The sequence below is a fragment of the Centruroides sculpturatus genome, unplaced genomic scaffold (genome assembly GCF_000671375.1).
Source record: "Centruroides sculpturatus isolate CEXI.00-Female unplaced genomic scaffold, Cexi_2.0 scaffold446, whole genome shotgun sequence".
NCBI classification, from domain to species: domain Eukaryota; kingdom Metazoa; phylum Arthropoda; class Arachnida; order Scorpiones; family Buthidae; genus Centruroides; species Centruroides sculpturatus.
The window spans coordinates 203522-225614 of record NW_019384813.1 but is presented as its reverse complement, the minus strand read 5'-3'; the positions used below and the strand labels follow the sequence as shown (position 1 = coordinate 225614).

At 30.1% G+C, this 22093-nt stretch overlaps 1 protein-coding gene across 1 annotated transcript; it reads right to left on the bottom strand.

Annotated features, from left to right (window-relative positions):
- Positions 1–414: 414 nt before the first annotated feature.
- LOC111629805 (tyrosine-protein kinase transmembrane receptor Ror2-like) lies at positions 415–20154 on the bottom strand. The gene is made up of 9 exons (XM_023373717.1): positions 19793–20154; positions 10084–10359; positions 5826–5950; positions 4051–4207; positions 3658–3979; positions 3158–3360; positions 2528–2616; positions 2062–2215; positions 415–1973 (listed from the first exon to the last, which is right to left on the bottom strand). Exons 1-9 carry the CDS (start codon positions 19890–19892, stop codon positions 787–789), a joined length of 2613 nt encoding a protein of 870 aa, XP_023229485.1. The 5' UTR covers positions 19893–20154; the 3' UTR covers positions 415–786.
- Positions 20155–22093: the final 1939 nt, after the last annotated feature.

The following is a 22093-nucleotide window of genomic DNA, read 5'->3' as shown; positions in this document are numbered from 1 at the left end:
TCCAATTGATTCGGATAATCGACGCTCTACTGTATTTTTTAAAAAATTTTCTATGTTACTCAGTACTACAATGTAATTTTAGTGTACAAAATTTATTTTCAAGACAAATGCCTTTAATAGACAGTTTTACACAACCACTGAAGAACAACATAACTCAAACCTGGTTGATCTTATAAAGTATATATATATATATATAAATTCTAAAAGAATCTTTAAAAAGGATCATTTTTTTCTTATTCAGAATTGAATAAAAAGACTGTTTCGAGTGTCTGTACGTTTCAAAGATATGATTTCTTTTCACTAAGATCGGAATACGGGATAAAGATCGAAATTTAAAAAGGATACTTCCATAAATCTTGAAGAATAACGATGTTTCCTGGACTTTTATATATAGGAAAAGTGAAGTATCATCTCTTGTACGAGTTTATCCGTCCATAAAAGTATAGAACGGTTATATATCCATTCTCTGCATTTTTTGTTGCATAGTTTACATCAAAAAAATTCTTGTTTTTTGACTTATTTTTTTTCTCTCCATACAAAACAAACATCCGAGAAAAATTGATTATTAATCACGTGTAAAAAATCCACAAATTACTCCGAAAGCACCAAGATACGTAGTGTGGTATGGAATTTTAGCATTGATATCTGCACCATAAAGTGTAAATACTGAATTGTTCTTTGGGATTTTTTTTAGTTGACTAGTCCACACATATGTTCGATATCAGATTATATATAATCTGTACACTGTACACTGTGATTGTGGTCCCTTAACTATGTTAGCTGTGTTCATACGTGAGTCCTTCTATTTTTAACCTGCTGTTTGGCCAGATCGTCGTGTATGGAACCTAAACTTTTATAAATTGACTTGAAACTTGGTCTGTTTGACGATTTCTTGTGCCAACACGTTTTCATCAAATGATATATGTTCGCTGGACATCCGTCGGGGCACGTTAGAACGTTATTATTCTGTATGTACTTGACAACCTCTTCGTGTGTCATACCGTAATAAGGTTGGAGGGCAAAAGAAAATATCTCCCAAAGCACCACTCCAAACGCCCACACGTCCGACTCGACAGTAAATTTGCTATAGAGTATCGATTCTAGAGGCATCCACCTTATGGGTATAGCATCGTGCTCGTTACCTTTATAATAATTAGCCGTGTAGATCTTCTGAGAGAGGCCAAAGTCTGCAATTTTGACAACCATATCGTCGTTGATGAGGCAATTTCTCGTGGCTAAGTCACGATGAACGAATTTCCTTTCAGAAAGATAAACCATGCCTGCGGCTATTTGCCTTGCTAAATTGATTAAATCGAGATGAGTCAGTCTGACGTCACTGTAGACATCACCGTTTCCCGTCCGAACTATGTAATTAGTGGGCGAACAGGATCTGAGGAACTCGTTCAGATCTCCTTTCCCCATATATTCGAATAGCAAACACATGGGTTTACCCACAGCACATACCCCTAACAGCTTGACTATGTTGGGATGATCAAATTCGGCCATCAGGCAAGCTTCCCTTTCGAAATCGCTTTGAAGATCTTCAGTAGCTTCCTCTTTCAACATCTTAACGGCCACCATAGTGAATTCCTCTTCTTTAATCAAACCTGGAGCTTTTGCTTGAAATACCCTACCGAATGCTCCTTGCCCAATATCTCGAATGTAAATGATATTATTTCTCTGATACTCCAGCGCTTCTAACTTGGGATTAAGTTGAGCCGTGGTGCGATGGTAAGCCATGTTCGATGGTAATTTATCCAGATCAATTTCGACATCCTGCGTTGTGGTGCTGTACCCGCAATGATGCCTTTTAAGATGCCTGCAAACAAGGATTCCAACGATCAAAACTACTGCAGCTGCCAGTACGAAGGAGCACACAATCAGAATGAAGGTAGGCGTAAAAAGTGGATCTGTGGGAGGCTCGAATATGTCAAACATATCTGATTCGAAATCGGTCACGTCGCTGTTGTTCTCTGCAACATGATTACATTTACAAACTCAGCAAATTTACTATTTTAAAGTTACCAGACAACCAAAGAAGCTATGTTATCGATTACTTACCACATCTGGGTATATCGCAATGCTGCCAACGAATTTGTGGATCTAAAGTGTAACACCAAGGAAGTGGTTCTTCCCCTCCGGCATTTCGGCAATAATTTTCCGAATTTAATACTTCAGGGAAAACTTTTGGTGGTCGGTTATGGTGATGCGGTTCCTAAAAATGTTTTAAAAATACTTTTTACAACCTCCATCTAAAGCTTCTGTATGAGAAAGCATTAACCTTTAGAATACTGTAAAATTATCTTATAACAACATTAAGATATTAATTACTAGAAAGCTCGACAAATAATCTTGTTATACGGCTCTTTAATTCTTTTTAATCGCTACAAGTAAGTGATCGTTACTAGTAGGAGCATTAAGTGAAACTTCAGTAATAAAAATGGGATGAAAAATTATCTCTTCCATTTTTCCAAGTTTTAACACATTAAATGGACAGAAAATCTTATTATAAATACACAAAACTTACCTGGGAATCCCAACGTTGACAGGGTATACCGGATTTTGTTTGATTAACAGTACCTTGGTAATATCGCCCTCGACCTCTGATGCAATCCACTAGAGAAAAATAATATTTTTTAAGTATCTTAAAGGAAAGGAACATGAAAGTTTATGCTGGAAAAGTAAAAAAAAAAAAAAAACCTTCTCCTTTAATCAAACTTTTTCGTTATCGCAGCGAAAAGTGTAGAATAACAACGAGGATCCAAGGAAACAAATAGCACGTCCAATGGAACAAGACGAACAGAATGACAAATCTGTTGTTCTTGAAAGAAACTTAACAAAAGTAAGACATGTTTGGCTTCTTTAATGGAGCCTGTTGTACGAGTATTTTGTAAAGAAAACTTTTTTGACGATACAGAGTCATGTCTTTATGAGATAAAAATTCCAACGTGCTATCGATCCGACTATTCTTCATGTTAAAGTGACTTTTTATGCATCTCCACCCTTCTAAACTTTTTCAAGCTTTAGATGCATTAAAATATCACTAAAAAATCTTAATTTTAATTAATTACAAATAGCTCTTAACAGATTTTTAATGGAGTTTTCGTTCGATAACCTGATGAACTAGAGAATTTGTCTAGGAAAAAAAAGAGGTTACCTGTAATCTCATCATCCTTCATTTCAGTTAGAAATGCAGGAGAACAATTAGGATTAGAAGACATTCCTCTGTACGGCAACACATTGCAATCGGGCAATCGAAAATGTCCACGTGACTTGAAAAATATCCCTCTCTGCTTATTATCCTCTATAAGAGCCCATTCGTTATAACAGAAAAGCTCACGCACTGCAATGCAATCTTCCCTGAAAGAAAGAAGGAAAAAAAATGTAAAAATCTTAGTACCAATTACTGTTACTTTCTAGATAAAAATTTATCCCTTCTAGTTGTCAACTTTTGACATCTATTGACTTTTCAGACAGAATTTTTGTCAATTAAAGTGCACGTCAATCTGTTTCTGCCAACTAACAGATTACAAGAGTTACAGCAAAGCACATCACAAAATAAGCATTCCGTTCTACACACGTCCTACAAAAATCCCTCATTAAATTGTCTGTTTTTTGAAGTTTTAGAAAAGTAAAAATGAGGTATTTTTCACTTACCTACAAATTGGTTTGCTTATAGCTAAGCCTTCTATCCAGCTACAGGAAGGAAAAGCGTACAAACACATCATTTTCTCTGCTGGTGTGCGACAAGGTTCTAACAAAGAAGATATTAATTCGGCAGATAATGCGGCAGTTATCTCTTCGTTCATTGGCGTAACAGAGGCATCCCCTGTAAAATTATAGTAAACCATGCGATTTCCGGACAGATACTTCCTGCAGACTGTACCCGAATACGGAGCGCAGTAACCTTCTGGTTCTACTTTTTCTTTCTGGTGATTTCTACGATTGTCGCTGTTTGGTTCGACTCTTTCGATGTTTTCTAACGGATTTAATTACGTTAGAATGTAATGTAATTTTGTTTTTTAAAATTAAATTATAATCATTATTTACCAGCAACTGGCAAGACGGAGACGTGAAAATCTTTACTATCCTGCGCTGTATTATTGATACTGCTTAAGTAGTTTGTTGCTCTACATGTAAAAACTGATGTTGTTGTAGCGTTAATAATAAGAACGGAATGAAATTTGGTGACTTCCTTATCTTCCATCTGAAAAAAAAGAATTTTCAAACATTAAAATTGTTATTACATTCATTCAAATTAAAAAAAAAATCTAAGAGAATTGCTTTATCTTTGAATTCAATTATAAACATTTTTGACTAATTTAGTAAAATTGGTGTACAGTAGAGCCTGTTTAAACTGGAATCACTCGGTACATTTCCGTTTTAAACAAGTTTTACTATATAAAAATGTATAGTGAAGTAATAAATTTTATCTTTAAGAAATTTAGTATAAGCCATTTTGTATTGAGTTATTTATAAATATTGCCTATTACATTAATGTACAGTAAGACCTATGTAAACCGGACTCGCACGGTACCGAATATTTTTTCCGGTTTGGTACAGGTTTTACTGTATTATTGATCAACCATTTTATTTTTTAAATGATAATTTTTGCTCACTTATTTTATTTGTAGCAATAAAATAAATTATTTTCTTTTCTATAATTTTTTCATGATTTATGTTCTTGTATTTAAATAGAAAATTATGAGCAGTAAAGTATAGAGAAGATTTAGAGAACCGACAATTACGTTATTAAACGTGGAGTGTATAAATAAATAGAAAGTAGAGAATTTTATCCACAGTATTTTATAAAACAAAACGATTTTAACAACGTTTTCGCTGTAAATAGCAACTAGTTGTTGCACTAATTGAGCAAATATAGTCTATATCTTAATCGTTGCATAACTAACGTCATTTATCAACAATAACTAGGAAAATTTACTTAAATAATTTAATAAATATGCCAAATTTACAAAAACAAAACGTAAATTGCTCTCGAGTGTTACGGAAGAGAGACAATGTTACAAAATTTTGGCAAAATAACAAATTTTATGTTGCAACAACCTTTCCTTTTTTTGTTATTGTTCTATTGTTGATTAAGTTCAAACATTGCTTCAATTGTTTGTTTACGTTCAAGTGATAACAATTATAATGCACGCTATTTACAGTAATAATTGTTGCCTTTCTTTTATTAATAACTCAACAATTCATTTTTTTCCTTTCTGCACTTTAACATTACTTCCTAATTTTGCAATAATAATAATAATAACATTATTATTCAAGCAACAAAAATGCTATTTTAGTAACAATAAAAAAGTTAGAATTTAAATAAAATAAAATTACAGTTTAAAAGGGAAGGAAGAAAAATCTAAATGTTTCTAGAATAATTTTTTTTACTTTAATTCTTCCACACGAAAATGTTTTATTTATTTAAATAAAAGAACAATTGTTTGTAAAGGATTTCAGAAGATAAATATAATAAAATTTCGTTTTAAAAGCATATACACGAGACAATAAACAGTTATTATATGCAAATTATAGAAATACGTGACGGATTTAACCAATTTAAAAATAAAAATTAAAATTAAAAAATATATACAAAATGCAAATTGTCTTGGAGATTCTGTTAAAACTTAACTAAGAGGAAAAAAGGTCATTTAAGCACAGCTGGTTCGTAATTACAGTTTCGGTAATACTTGAAATAACTTAGTACGGGGAAAATTACTGTGTAATCAAAGGCACGAACATTACACGAATCAATTTGTATAATATCACTTCTAGTGGGTAATTTTACCTTTTTCTAAGATATAATTTATTACGCTTACCACTTCTCCATCTTTCCACCAAGTTATCAATGGGGGTGGTTCCCCCGTGGCTGCACATTCTAGAGTAACATTCGAACCCCAGCTTACGTTGTAAACGCTTCTTCCACCCTTTATCTTGGCCGGAACTTTAAAAAAAAATTAATAAAATAACGATAAAATTAATTAATTTAAAGAATAAAATATATTTCTGTCGTGTAAACTATTTTGTTGAAGTGTAAAAAGTGCTAAAAAAATGAATTCTTCTTTCGTATTCACGCGTGTTTGAAGTAGAATGCGTGATGTAAATAAAATGGAAAATAAATGCATTTGCATGAAAAATATTGGAATGAAAAATTCGAGAAGATTTCGGTCACGGAAGGTCGGTCACGTGACCGGAATTCCAACCGATTAGTAAGGCACGGCATATTAAATATCTAAATTACAGAATGGCTAATGTCGTAAGTATATCACGTTTAAACGTTTGCAGACCGGTCTTAGTGACAGATTTTTTTTATATTTTTTCTTTTTTTTTCGATTTCTACGTTCTGTATCCTAAATGGTAATCAGATATCTACATAAGCTTGATTTATAATGGTTTGCGAGCCTAAAAACGCTGTGGAAACAGCGCATTGTTCGTACAATGAATGGCATCCTGAGCTCATTCAAACGTTAAGATTAACGGTAAAGAAAGATGAATGAAAAATATTTCCTGTCCTAACAGACAATACTGCTTGTTTCTTTGTGTTTCTCCTGCGGGACTAGAAGTGAATTCTGTAGATTTTCATTCCACTATTACGACACTTTGTTATTTTTCATATATATGTTAACAATTCTTAATACATCTAAACACCTTTACAAAATGAGCCGGAAGCATTAAAATATATTGGTTTAAAACGAAATTCAGGTGTCGATATAGCGTTAAACCGTAAAGCCAAGGATATAGAAGCAATAATTTTCCCCAAATCCTCCAAAAATTGAATGTCAGAATGGATATCCCTCTTGTTTCGTTCAAAACTTAAGCGATTAAAATGGCAAAGAATATAGTTATGGGCAAATAAACGCTAAATTTAACATCGCAATCATCGAAAATTCTACTCGATATTTGTTCTGGAGCAACTAAGTACGAAATTTGAACAGTGGAAATGGGTTAGGTTATTTACTCTCCACGTATAATGCGCACCTCGTTGCATAAATAAAGAATATAGAGCCGTCCAGAGGGCAATTTAGTTAACAGTCGAGTTTCAATATTTGCTAGAGCATTAATTAAAATATTTATCGATAAAATTACACGAGTTTACAAGTAACGTTTCTTATTCTTAGAAAATGAATTAGTCTAACGAAGCAGAATGAAGCCTTCATTCCCACAGCTGCTGATGTAACAGTTAGCTAAAACAAGTAATTAGATTGTATCGACTGTCGACATCACGTGTTCCCAAAGCAGATACTTGTGACACTTTGGGCAATTAGCCCCATGCCACCGACGAAAAAAAATTCATTACAGTTTTTCTTACCATTACACTAAGTAGTGAAAGAGAAAGTGAGGTATGTTTTTTAATTATCTTTAAAAAATTGTTATTATTATTATTATTATTATTAGCTTGAAAATAGAATTTTGATAAATCTGATCGACCATCTTGGATATTAATCCGATTTTCATCCATTAATCCCAACTTAATGAAGTGGCAAAGTGTTTGGTAATTATTACTAAGTCTATCAATATAAACGCAGGAAGTGGGCTCGATAACAAATGGATTTCGAAGCTAATTACAGTCTATGCATTATTATAATTCGGGAATAAATTTGTTATACACATGATTAATTATAAGTGAATTAAATACATAATTATTAAAATATTACTTTCCATAAAATATATACTAGATCCATTTGTTATATGAAAGTGAAAAATTGGAATTTTATGCAATGAAAGGTATAAAAACATGCAATTTTTTGGCCACTCGAAATTGACTCTTTGTAGAAAATAAATAGTTGAATATTATTATATGTTATATAAAATAAATATGTTGAATCATTCATTCAAAAACTCAAATCTCTACTCCATCGAGCTAATCCAGACATGAATCATTTTGAGTGATTCATTTAGCTTAAAACACGCTCCAAAACTATAAAACCGACAAAATTAATTGTATCACATAAAAATTGAATAAGCTAAAATATTCAGAAATTTTTCGGTATAAAATAATTAAATTTCGATTATTAAGATAAAAATAACCACCCAAATAGCAAAGATTAAGTGGAAGAGTGTCGGAGAGAGTGAATATTTTTATTTACTAAATTGAACTAAACTAACTTTTATTTTCGAGAAGTATATAAAATATAAAATATTCGCAATGTTTTGAGAATAAAATAATTTAATTTTTAATTCTAAAAATAAAAATAGACGATCAAGAACAGTAAAGACCTTCTTAAAAGTCAAAAATTGTCTAAGTGAGTGAACATCTTTGATTCAAACTAACTTTGAGCGGGTCAAATAAAAAACTTTTTACTACTCAAAGATTGAATAAATTACGTTTTATGATTCAAATATTGATAAATTACAGTAAACACAATTTTACAGCTTAAAGATTAAAGTAAAGCAAAGTAATCAAATTACTGTATCTCCGTTCATCACAGAGTGAGCCAATTAGACAAACTTTCAATTTACAAAATTTGACTCAAAATAAACAAATTTTCTTTATTTAAGAGGGCGAGCCAGAGTAATTAAATTATCTCTGATAAGGGTAAAATAATAGAATCTTTACCACTTACAAACGAATGATCCAAAACAGAAAAAAAATAGCAAACTTTACCGCTGTTCTTCCACCATTTTAGTTTTATTTTATAGAGCAGTTTAGTACCAAGTAAACGTCATTATCGGTTATGACATCGCCAAAGTAGCCTTACTTAAAAAGAAGAAGGGGAAGTGAAAGAGGGAAAAAAGTTTGACGGTCGATTTTGAAATTCCCCAAAAATCGTTACAAAATCAAAATGTGTATAGTTTGATTTAAGATTGTTCTCATTATGCATTATTCATGAAGTGTGGGGAGATAATTACTTTGGTTGTCATTTGAAAATTGAGTTTCTTGACACTTTTCTACTTCGACTTTATGCCTTAACCAATAACACACGGATTAATCTTGAATGAAATTAGTGTATGCTCTGTATCTTAAATGGATTTTTGGGGATTTAACTAGGAACATTAAATTTTCCAACGAAAGAATTTTTTTTTTAAGAATTAAAACAATTCATCGATTTATTTCTTTTTAATATTCTCAAATTTTTCTATAAGGAAACTAATAATACTGTATATTTTACACTTGATTGGCTAGTTTAAACCTTCTAAGCCGTCTGAGTATAAATTTTTTAATCGTTTTATTGGTTCATTTCTTCAAAAAAAAAAAAAAAGCTAATTGGTTAGTTTAAACTACGTTGCATCTATTGGTCAATTTCAAATGTAAATTTAACCAGTTTATTAGTCAATTTTAACGATCGTGTTCTATTGGTTAATGTATTCTACACGTATTTTAAATTAAAGTCATTTTATTGATCAGTTTTAATAATCGTGTTTTATTGGTTATTGTGTTTAATACGTAATTATACTATATCCGTTTTATTGGTCATATAATTTCACGCGTTAACTGTATTAGCTGTTTAAATTCGAACTAACCAATAAAACGACCGAAATTTTAAATTAAATTTTAAAACAACCCAATAAGATTATAAATGAAATTTTATTTATAACTGATTTATTAAACTTTTAATAAAAGTTTTAGCCGAGGGAAGTATACATTTTTTTTTTTTTTAATCAAAGGAGAGGGGAAAAAATAGTTTAAAAATAACCTGTATAGTGTAAATCATTACTTAGAGTAGTCCGAGAGCAATTCATTTTCGGAATGACCCACCAAACTTCTATTTATCTAAACTTCAAAAAGAGGGGAAAAAAATCCCAATTTGTCTTATTCTCTGAAAATAAGAAAGAAAGTTTCAGCTGCCATCTTTCATTCCAACGGCAGCAACAATCTACAGTTTGAAGAAAAGACAACTAGATATATTGGAAATCTGTAGACAAGTAATCATACCTCTACCAAACTGATATATGAAAGTAACTCGACACAAAGTGTAGGCTTGAACTAAGTTAAAACTTTGAGAAAATTCTAAAACGACGAAGTAAGAAAAAAAATAAGCCAACTTTGACAATAATTAGACCCACTGTGATTAACGATTGTTATTAATGGTGTTACTAGCGTTATACCGAGAAGTTTTAGTCAGAAAGCACACTTACCTTCGATAGTAAGGATGGCTACTTGAGAATATATCTCTCCAGAACTGCTAACAACTACACATTGATAATCACCGTCATCTGCTGGTCCAACATTCTCCAAAACTAATGATCCACCATCTATCGTCCTATAAGTTGCCTGTCCGTGAGACTTCAAATTACGACCATTACGTTTCCAAAAAATCTGAGTAGGAGGCAATCCTTTGGTGCGACATGTAAATGTCACTGCGCTATCAATAAGGACTGTTTGATTGGATGGTCCTTCCAAAATGACCGTTTCTGTAAGAAAAATCACAAGTAATCTGCATTTAAAGAAAAAAAAATGTTTTGAATTTTAATAAACTGATATGAATGCAAATGTCAAACGTAATAATAATAAAAAAAAGAATGAGAACTAAAGAAAGTAATGAGAAGCAAAATAGGAAAAAATGTAATAAATTAAAAAAGATTGTGGAGTTGTTGAGAAGAAAGAAATGGGGGAAGAAAATGAATAAAATGGACTAAAATTTCATAAAAATAAAAATAAAAAATGAATTAAACTACACTAAAAAATAATTTTAGAGAGAAGAGAACTTGACTCAAACGTGAACGAGCGCAGGAAAAAAATAATAATAAAAGTAAAAATAAAATAATAAAAAACAGATTAAATTATATTTAAAAATATCGAACCAGAATAAATTAAGATCAAGAATAAAACACGATAATAAAAAAAATTAAATTAAATTAAATTATATATATTAAAACATTTTTAAAATACTTTTTACATAAAGATCCACACAATCTAAGAAGTTTAAAAAATTATTTATTTTCGGAACTTCTCTACAACAAATTAATGAATTTAAATACATATTATAAGTCCAAGGATTAACTATAAAATAATTTTATCCTTAAGATAACGAGCTTAATTTAGAAAAAGAAAAATTTACTTAGAGTATAAATTATCTCGAAACTCGTGATTTAATAAACTGGAGCATATAATTTTCAAGAGTTTATTTGTCTTTCTACATTGAGTAAGCCGAAAACGTTTGAAGAAATTACACAAATAAGTGAAGACAGGATGACACAAACAGTAAACTTTCATATACAAACATTGCATTTATGGAATACTAACAATTAAAGTAGCTAAAGGTTAGATGCGATGGCGCAAGAAAAAAAAAATCTTTATAAATCAAAGTTTTGGCTCGAAGCAAATGTTTGACTTGGATAGTAATAAATTCGTAGTGGTACCATCTACTACTAGAGTGTTTATATACCGAATATATGATAGGACGTTTGCCACTCGGTAGCACTAAAGTCAATAAGAGACTGTATTAATTTCCTGCTATCCTTTATCACTTTCAAAATTCTCGTCTTAGCATACCTAAAGTTTTATTATTATTATTATTTTTATTTATTAAAAAATAGAATTTTAAAAAAATTGCAATTTTAATTATTTTATTCACAAAACGTTACTTAAATAGTGAAAATTTAAATTTTAGTGAATGGAAAATGGTTATAACTTATATAATTCACGCTTGATAACTTTATTCTATGAAAGAATTCGTTAATAAGATTGTAACATTTTAAATTCAAAACGAATTCGAAGGAATGCGTAAAGTCAGTCGAGCGTTTAATTAAGTGGAAAACGTCATACTTTCCTATATAATTACAAAGTCCATCTGTTCGCAGATGAATACTGAAAAATTTCTTAAATTAATAAACCAGAATGGAGAACGATTTAAATGGATACTTTATTTTAAAATTTTCTATACAACAAAAGGAAATTTTTGCATCAAATCATTAGAAGAAGTGTTACATTCGAGTTCACCTTACTTAACTGTGTGCTTTATGTTTACTGTAATTCGAATTTTCTTTTACTTTAAAATTGATTAACGCATACAAATCGTTAATTCGGATGATAATCTCTTTGTTAATTATACGTATTTCGTGAATTTTAGTGAAAGTTGCAGTTTAAAAGTGTAATTAATCGTTAAGTTTCTCGTTTGTTATCTGCCTATCTCAGTGGTGCGTTATCCTAAGGGCAAGAGGGGCAATTGCTCGGGCCCCCCAACCAACAGGGGACCTCAAACTAATCTTTTATAAGAAAATATTTCCCCCAAAAAATTCCCCCGAAAAAAATATCTGAAGTCAACACTATACGGGATTCACTAATTCAAATTCTCCTGGGCCCCATGAAGCACGCACCACTGGTCTATCTCGTAATTATTACAGTAAAACTTGCGTAAACCGGAATCGGACGGTACCGAAAATTTTTTCCGGTTTCGCAGGTTTCCGTTTTGAACAAGCTTTTTAAACAGAAAAACACTCCGTAGAATTTTTCCCGTTTAGGCAGGTTTCCGTTTTATTCAGGTTCCGTTTTAAATAGGTTTTACTGTATATAAATTATACTTTTTTGCAGTATGAAAACTATTAACAGAATCTTAATTATTTTGTTTATAACTGTATAACTTTATTCCGTGCAAAAAATCAAACTTTTTGAATCGAACATCGAAAATAACACAAATTTCTTGATAACTGTATCAGTGTAGCATAGCATAGCTTGCAGAATTTACTGTTATAGTTATTATAATTAAGATATTTTGGATAAAAAACATTGCTTACTGAAATATGACACTAGTTTCTTAAACAAACAGAAAATTTCTGTTAAAATTAGATATAAACGCTTCTTACCTGTTGCATTTATTTTATCTAATAAAACTTAAGAACTATTTTAAGACCGATAATAAGGGGGTCATCAAATTATTACTTTTACACTTTTTGAGCAAATTTTGACCCATCCCTCCCTGTCGTGTACATTGATGTATTTTTGGCAGATTTCCTCCCCTTTCATATTGTATAATAGTTCACGGATACCCCTGACATCGAAGAAATGGCTTTAAAATGTTCTGCAAATATTTTCTGATAGTTTAACCACACGACTAGTACGTAAACTCATAAGAACAAATTCGTATGCAAAGAGTCCATGTAGACAATGTTTCGACCCCCCATCGTATGCAATGATATACTTTTCACTCCCTCCTTAAACTGTACACGTAATTAATTAAGTTTAAAAATAAGAGCTTTCCGTTCTTTAACAGGACTCTTCGTCTTTAATGCACAAATCTACTTCATATTTCATGTAATACAAATTGTAATTACATTAAATGAATCATTGTTACAAAATATACTTTGAGAGCTTCCTTCTATTAATAGAAACTCCATATTTTATGTTTCATGTAACGAGAGTTAGAAGTTTGTTCTGATACAATTGCTAACAGAAATGTGACATATATCATTTTTTATGTTGATTTCTACATTTTCTTTCATTACCTCATATATTTTTTTTGAGTAAAAATCTATAGAAAATGTAAGATTTCAATATCCTTTCTTCACATATTCTATAGGCTACATTTTTATGTTTCATCTAATATAAACTTTTCTTCACAGAAAACAAAAACAAGGATTCAAATTTATCAGCGACTGTAACGTGAAAAATATACTTTTTTCAATATCTTTTCTATATGTATAAATATATATATATATATATATATATTCAATCGTTACCAGGAGTTTTCTAAGAAGGGTTAGAAAGAAAAAAACTTCGAAAACAGAAAGGCTGTTTCTACTTCTCCACTTCTTTGACAACAAAAAACTTTCACATTATGGGATCTCCAGATAGAAGATTTATTTGTGCTGCTTTGACAGTTTGGATTTTCTTGCTTTCTGTTGAGATCAAACTCTTGTGAATTAGGATAGAGTGCTAGTAAATGATACAAAGACTATTTTAAAACGACCCACTTCTTCCATTATTCTGACGAAACTCCATTTCGTTATATGCAGCTAAGTACTGAGTTAGAACGATAAAACTTGCAGAGGACATTTATTTGGACCTTCCACAGAAAAAAAAACACGTTATATAAGGTGATCCTATTAATAAAACATGAAATATAAGACAGGAAAATATAAAAAAAAAGCGCATCTAAAACAGTAAAGTTTGGATGTCCTGTAGCAATGTAGCAATGTGCAGTTTTGGAACGAAAGCTGTCGAGAAACAATAAAAAAGGAATAAATTATGACAATTTTCTCTTTAGAAATGAATTGTGGAGTATAAAAACTTACAATCCACCAATTTATCATTTATTTATAGCAATTTTTCTTACGATTTTTAAGCGATTAACTTTTAAAATCGATTTTAAAATTCGTTCTTCACTTAAAATCATCCTCTTAATTCAGAAAAAAAGATTTATAAAATGATTTCTTATTATATTAATTTATAAGCACGACAAACAGAGCGACTAAAACAAATTTAATCTCATAAATCGAAAAATTACAAAAGCAAAAATCCAAAGGGACTAACAATCCCATCTGATGATTCGATTTCAACTAATTCTGTCAAAAGGCACCATTATCTGATTACCAAGGGAATTAATTACAGTTAACAGTTAGACTTATAATAACATTGTTAATTAAACTTGCTCATTATAGAAGGCTAAAATGAGATGAAATTCTCACGATACGCTCATATACCAGGGGTTATGTTTTGATAAATTAATGTATCAGAACGTAACTTTATATCTTAATGATTCGATGACAGGTAAATTTACTAACTTTTGTCATCGCGTAGCTTATTCTAAAAAAATATAATCTCGTAAAATAATATATAAACACTGCATTTTTTTATCTTAAAAGAATTATCTAATGTTATCTTACAAGCGCTGAAGATATCAATAAAGATCTTGTTTATCTTTTTTCATCTATGTATAAACTAACAAGCTGATTCGATGCTCTCTTTTTTTATATAACTTATGTTACATCTGATGGGGATAACGATGTAATATTTCATATACTTCGTGTTTTTTCTGTCTAGTTTTCTTTATTAAAAGTTAAGCAACGTCAGTAGACGTTGAAAGATTATTTAATCAATGGAAGCAGCCAAGTTTAATAGCCATTTTCGCACGTATATTTAACCCAATCCCCAACCATCGACTTGACGTCGACATTATCAGTTTTGGATGCGGTTACAGTTAAAAATATTTTTCTATTGATACTACAGCGATGGAGATTTCAAAGTTTGTGTTATCAGTTTCCAACGACTCGAACAAGAGAGTTGAAATTTCTACAGAAACTAGCAATTTCCTGAAAGATAGCATAAACCATATCTACTGGATATGAGATAGGTATTTTTCTTTTGGTTCTATAGACTTTTTTTCTCTTCCCCCTTTACTTCTGCTCCCAAACTCTTCCAATTATCAAAGGATTGGATTTGGTAAAAATAACCTTGTTTATTCTCATAGTGATAAGCTACTTAAGCAGGTTTTTTTCAGAAATATCATATTAGCTTCTTGAATAGGCTAGTATCCAACGAGATAAGGGTAACAATATATAAAAAAAAAGTAGGGAAAAAATTTTTTTGCCAAACGATGCAGAAAAGTTTCGATCGACTTCAAAATCTTTTCCCTCCAACAGAACAATAACTATAATTTTTTGGTGGTGAAAAGCGAATAGCTACTAACCAAAACGCGTTTCAAATCTTATATACGTGGCGAGTGGATGATATGTATGTAAAATCACGCACGAAACATCTTCAGTTTTTTCAAAACTAAATTGAATTTTCCAGTTTTTTTTAACACAAAAAATCTAACATTAGTTTTATTAATTCTACAACTCGCTTCTAGAATAACCGATGCTTCTGGAAGTATTGTGTAATTGATTGTGTATTAGTTACATAAAGAACACTTATCGCTGTTGTTTTAGCTTAATATCTTGACATAAAATTCTATAACTTATATAAAAAATTTATATTTATCACTATATTTAATTACACTATTACAGTCTTACACTATTATTTTAATAATTGATAACCTTATTACATTATTGCATCACTTCTACAAATAATTTTCGGGGTGACACTGAATAATTTCTTACACGCTGTTCAATTATTTAATAAAAAGCCATTATATCAGATTTGGTTTTCTTTATAGGTCTCGACCTCGAGCAAATTTTTATACGCGTCTCATCAATGTTTACATGATTTGCACTCCAGTTTTACACGGTTCGTGCACTTTAATTTTATGTAATTCATTTTTCTTCTTCGTTTTTTAAGAAAAAAAAAAAGAGAAGAGAAATGTAACGTTAGCGGCTGTGGCTTGCCTATCAAACACAGAATGAGCTAAGGTATTTTAAAAAGGGATTTTGCTGGTCGTTTGATAAATTAACTACACATAAAAGAGGCATAACTGTTAATGATTATGCAGTAATCTGCTTAGAAAAGTAGACATATTTGTCTCTGGTTCTTAAGAAAATCCTGCATTCTTTCAGTTAAAGCCTTGACATTTCTGTCATACAACACTTCTATTTTATGTAAGGAGTTACACATCTTAACTTTTTTACATCTTTTTATACCACTGCACCTCTTCAATTTTTAAATAAATTAAATCATATAAATCATGCCCATTTTTAATTTAAACCATGGAAAATCTCATTTCAGTTATCCACATTAAACTGTAATTTATTACAATTATTCAATTCCTTAAATTAGTTCAAACTTACGAGCATTTAAAGCTTAATTATTCAATGAAATTTCTGAATTAATTAAATCGCGTGTTTATTAACGAATTACATTCTTAAAAATTTGGATATTTATTTATTATTAAAAATAAGAAACTATAATCCTTGTCGATGTAGCTATAAATGGCTACTTATCGTCAATTATTTTCAGAGAATGAAGAGAAGAGAAATCAAATTAAGGTTCGAGACCGTAACTGCATTCGGAAAACGAACAGATGGAACTAATATATAACATAAACATGAATAGGAACTTTAAAAAAACATGATGATAAATAAAAAAAATAAGATTTATTAAATACTACAGAGTAGTTATTTATGTCAAATTTGACCTCATTAAAACGTAAGTAAACACATCATAAAGAGTATTTACAGTCGACATCACCAGGAAAATAATCAAGACAAAAGAATGACCTGTTATAAATATAATTTTTAAAAATATATGAATTATATTTGATTATTTAATTAAAGTTTTGTGTTTTTATAAAAATAAAATTAAAAAAGAAAAAAAAAGCCACAGTGAATTTTCTTCAAACATTCTCGAGGTTCCATTAATGTAAGTCAATAAAGTAGCGAGAACTTTACAGCATGTTGAATAATAAAACATAGGAAGAAACTATTCGATACTTTTGCTCCGAAATTTCAAGATTTCTGATTTATTTATTTTCTTTTGTCAATTTTTAGTTTCGAGCCAGTGAAAAAAAAAAAATCTTGTATAGTGACAAGTTCGAATGTGTCTTAACGATCTATCTGGCCATAAAAGTTTTATCTGAATACTATAATCAATAAGAGAAAGCTTAAGTGAAACCCTACCACTTTTATGTACAATCGATGGTGTACGAATAGAGGAAGAAAAAAGAAGATCAAACTTTTTGATAATTACATTTATACCATTAAAACAACACCACTTCCCGTTGCCGGTAGGGGATAATTGGCGCCACCGTACGCTCTTCGAATTAAAGATATATATTTTTTTTAAACCACTAAATCAAGCTTAATTATTGATTCTGGACGGGAAATTATGCAATTCTAACATAAAAATGGCGAAGTAATCTAGCTGGTAGGAAGTCGAGAGGAGTGGGAACACGTTAATAAACCTAAGGGCCAACCCACCCCTCTTAGAAGCGGAGATAGGGGAAAATAAGGAAGAATATTTTACGGTTAGACGGGCAGAAAAACATTTCCTAGCGATAGAAAGACTAATGGCACAGACGGGATGCTTCTCCCATTTAAAGGGTGGTGTATATTGAAGACCGAAGACGAGGCTGGTTTAGTGTACAGTACGTTGTACGGTGGAGCCAATGTCTGTATTGTTAGAAGTGCGTTGAAAAGCTATCGATCTTTTGTTTTAAGATGTCATCTGTCTGTTGGTTTTCATCTGTTATGTTTCTGAATTTTGATAAAAGCCTTACAGATGACCGATATTACTTCCGTGCTTTATCTCGTTTTCGACATTGTCCAACTAATACAAGTCGGCAATAATTAGATAAATTAAGTAAGAGATATTACAAACTCGAAACGATAATCAATATAAACCATTCTGCTACTTTGTATAATAGGAATCGGATTCAACTGACGGAATTTTCCATTTATCGTAACCATTGCGAGATAAAGAGTAATGACGTTACTACCAACGAAATAATGTACAAACAAAATTGGATACGAGATAGAACTTTTTTAATTCTTTATAATATATGACTTATTTCACACTAAAGTATTTATTTAACAAAAAGTCTGGAAATTAATATACATGTTATATATATTTCTAATTGAAATAAAAATATTCTTGGAAGCTGACGATCCTCAATTTAAGAAGAATTCTGTGTTGATGCAAAATCTATTCTTCTATATATTTAAGGTATTATAATTGATCTGAGGATCATAATTTTACGTCTAGTAATCTTTGGATCAATTTTTATTTTTCAATTTAGTCGAAGTGCTTACAAATCGAAGGGCTTTCGTGAAGAAACAAATGTTATTTGATTCATCAGAATGCGCTCAGCTTTCATGAAGGCTCAAATATTGTTCGTCAGAGAGGATAGGAGTTTATTTTGATTGAAATAATGGATTTTTAAGAAAATTTATTTTTAAAATGCATCTAAATGTGAAGAAAATAAACTTATACATACGATTTTTCCTAAGTAAAATTTTATTAAATTACTGGCATTACTATAAATCCTGTAATAATTTCTGTAGTGGTTTAGAATTTTTGGTTTAAAATTGTTGAAGTGGTTTAAAATTTTTCCGTATTTTTAAAAATATACTTAGATGCATTAAAAATATACTTTAAAATACCCTAAAGCTATACAAAAACCTATTTAAATTAATAATAAACTTTTATAGATCTTAAACTTATAAACTAAGGAAAAATATAACATATAATACATCGGTTTGACATTTTAAAAGTTGTATAAAGCTAAAAAATTCGCATAAAGATTTTAGTAAACTTCCAAAGTAAATATGGAAAAAAAGTATTGAAAATGCATACAAAAATATTCACTTTTGTAAAGTGAATATTTTTATTTTTATAAATTTTTTTTAAAAAAAGAAGGACATAGAATAAAAAAAACTGGAAAAAAAATATATATATACTTTTTATTTTATGTTAAAACTTCTTTAAAACGAAAACCTTTCTGGGCAGTAACTTTTCTTCCATATAAGTAAATCCCTCAAGGGTCCGAATCGGCAGTACCATACACAAAATTGAAGTTATGAATAAATGGATCCGAGGAAGAATTTCTGGAAAACTATTCAAATACTTCTGACTTATATAACGATATGTGAAACACTGTATAAGTTTACTGTATGGGTAACACTCAGCTGGATGTAGGATTCGATTTACATCCTCATGATGTCATTATATTCTTTTTTCTAGTTTCAAGGTAGCGATAAGCGAGTAGTAATCGCTCTGTAGTTTATGCCATGTACAGATGTAAGAAAAATGCAAGGTCGTAGTAGTAATCCGTAACACAATCGGGCGCCGACGTGACGGTAGCTCTTCTAAGAAACGGTTCTTATATACAAAGCATTGCACGGCAGCCCAACGTCGAGGAGCGATGGCAGACCGAATCGAAGTGACCCGAGAGCACGCGCGCCTTTGTTTTACAACCAAAGAACTTGATTTGTTTACAATCTGTTATTACTAATGATGTAATTTACATAGACTCACCTTCATTATCTTCCGTTGATGCCTCTAAGACAGACAGTGCGAACATTACTAACCAGCACATTATAATTAATGGTGAGTCGACAACCACAGATGACCGCATCGTGTCAGGTGAGGCAAGGACCTACTAATGGCGATTCTCTAGCATGGCTCATGTTGTAAGAAGTTCGAAACCGGGTGTTATTATTTTTGTTGCATCTCCTTCGACCACTGATTCATCCACGTGCTCGTCACAACAACTGAACCGAGACATAGTCTGGACGGATCCACCATATCCTTGTCTGTAGCCGACCACCAATAGGAGACTCGCTTATTGGAGTCGGACGGGAAAGTACCTATGCCGGCAATGGTAAAATTGATGCGGTCACATGACGACGATCAGCCAATCGGAGACGGCAATATGTATCGAGCAGACTGAGATGTCGCTGCCGTCGAAAATCGTAGGTGTGACGTATGTCCCTCGGGGTCATAACCTCGTCGGTCTACCAACCGGAAGCAAAAGTTACTCCACCGAAATTCTGATTGGTCGCTTAAATCCTGATTCAAAATGAAAATAAGTTATAAAACAAATACAATATTTATTAAAAAAATTAATTATTTTTATAAATATTTCCGTAAAAAAGGAAAAAATAATAAACAATGACGCACGTTTTTTAAAGATTTAATATCAAGTTGCCATATTTAATTTTAGCATGTAAAAATATTATTACAGTTTAAATTAGTATTTGGTTTAATTTCAATACATTTGAATTAAATCAAATAATGCAAATGTAACTAATTTTAATGCATGATTAAATATAATCATTATGATAGAATAATGAAACGAAATGTAATGACTCATTTTCTGTACTTTAATTATAGAAAATTTATAATTTTGGTTTACATCAGATGTTATTAGAATTGCCTCTCATACATTTTAATGTTATAAATAGAAAATGAAAACAAAAAAAAAGGTTCTAAAGTTTTTGATATCAAGTTTCTAAATACAGTTTAAGTACTTTTATCTGATGTTAGTTATTAATAAAGATTCTATTTTATATAATCAGCTATTATGCACAATTTTAAACTATTTTTAAAGTCAAAATTTAGAAAAAAGTTCACTATTGAATTCAACAAGCTGAATAAAATGAAATGGCAATTTATTAAACTCCCTCCTATTTATCATTATTTATTGATTATATTAATGTTAAAATTTTAATTTTTTAAAATACAATTCTATATTTTGTGTCTAAAGTTTTGTAAGCTTCTTTATAATTGATAGGAAGTTTTTCTTTAATAAAGCAGAGAACTTCAACAAAGATACAACACAATTTTGATGATAATTATGGGAAAATTTCCACACTTGTGTCTTTCTCACAAAAGCAATTATTTTTGTTATTTTTTAAAACTCAATTTGTGAAATAAAATTATAATTAATTACATAACAGATTATAATTACATATAAAATTTTAATATAAATTAAAATAAATTTCTACATTAATTTTAATTAACCAATTTTAAAAATTAGGAAAAAAAATTAATTACTTTGGTATTTTATTAATTAATTTATAAATTTTTTTATATTTAAAAATTTTGTCTTAATGTTTTAAAGGGAAATAAATAACGCTGTCTGTTTGTTAATACGAAGAAAACAAATAAATGTAATTTAAATTATTTAATAATAATAAATAATAGAAAAATATGAAAACACTTTTAATAGTATTTTAAAAAGTTTATATAGTTTCATTAAGTAACATTGTTTAATGAATGTATGAATTTAATTATTCAGATTTTTATATATTATTCGAAATAAAAAAAGGATGTTGAAAAATTAATATATGTAATTTTTTTGTAGTCAGCATCCTGTTTTTTTTCCCGTCGTTGCCTGATTTATTGGGGATCTTTTTCTTTATAGGTTATTATGGAATTGGGGATCTTTCCGGGTTGTGGTTATTAAATAAGTCGACCACCGAACGATTTTGAGGATCTCTCCCCTCCACACGTCAAAATCGACGTCACTTTTTCGTTAATACTTAATTTAGTAGCCACTTCTACCTGTCAAAAACACTTCTACTTATTAGTAAAATAAGATAGATACTATTAGATAATATTCCCTAAAGTGTCGTTTTTCCCCATTCTTAATTTATGTATTCAAATTTCAATTAATTTCATATATATTTTAATTTTTTTAAAGAAAATTATGGAAATTTATTACACTTTTAAAAGTTTATATCTAATAATAAAATTATTTACGATTCATTTATAAGTTTATATAAACTATGTTTTTAATAATTGAAAATATTTTAGCACTTTCTTTCTTTAAAT

Excerpts from the sequence above, each read along its gene's own strand:
- LOC111629805 (XM_023373717.1), bottom strand. The coding sequence starts at position 19,892 with ATGCGGTCATCTGTGGTTGTCGACTCACCATTAATTATAATGTGCTGG. Across the intron at positions 10,360-19,792 it reads ATCAACGGAAGATAATGAAG|AAACGGTCATTTTGGAAGGA; the intron begins GTGAGTCTATGT and ends TTTTTCTTACAG. Across the intron at positions 5,951-10,083 it reads AGCCATCCTTACTATCGAAG|TTCCGGCCAAGATAAAGGGT; the intron begins GTAAGTGTGCTT and ends TTTTTTTTAAAG.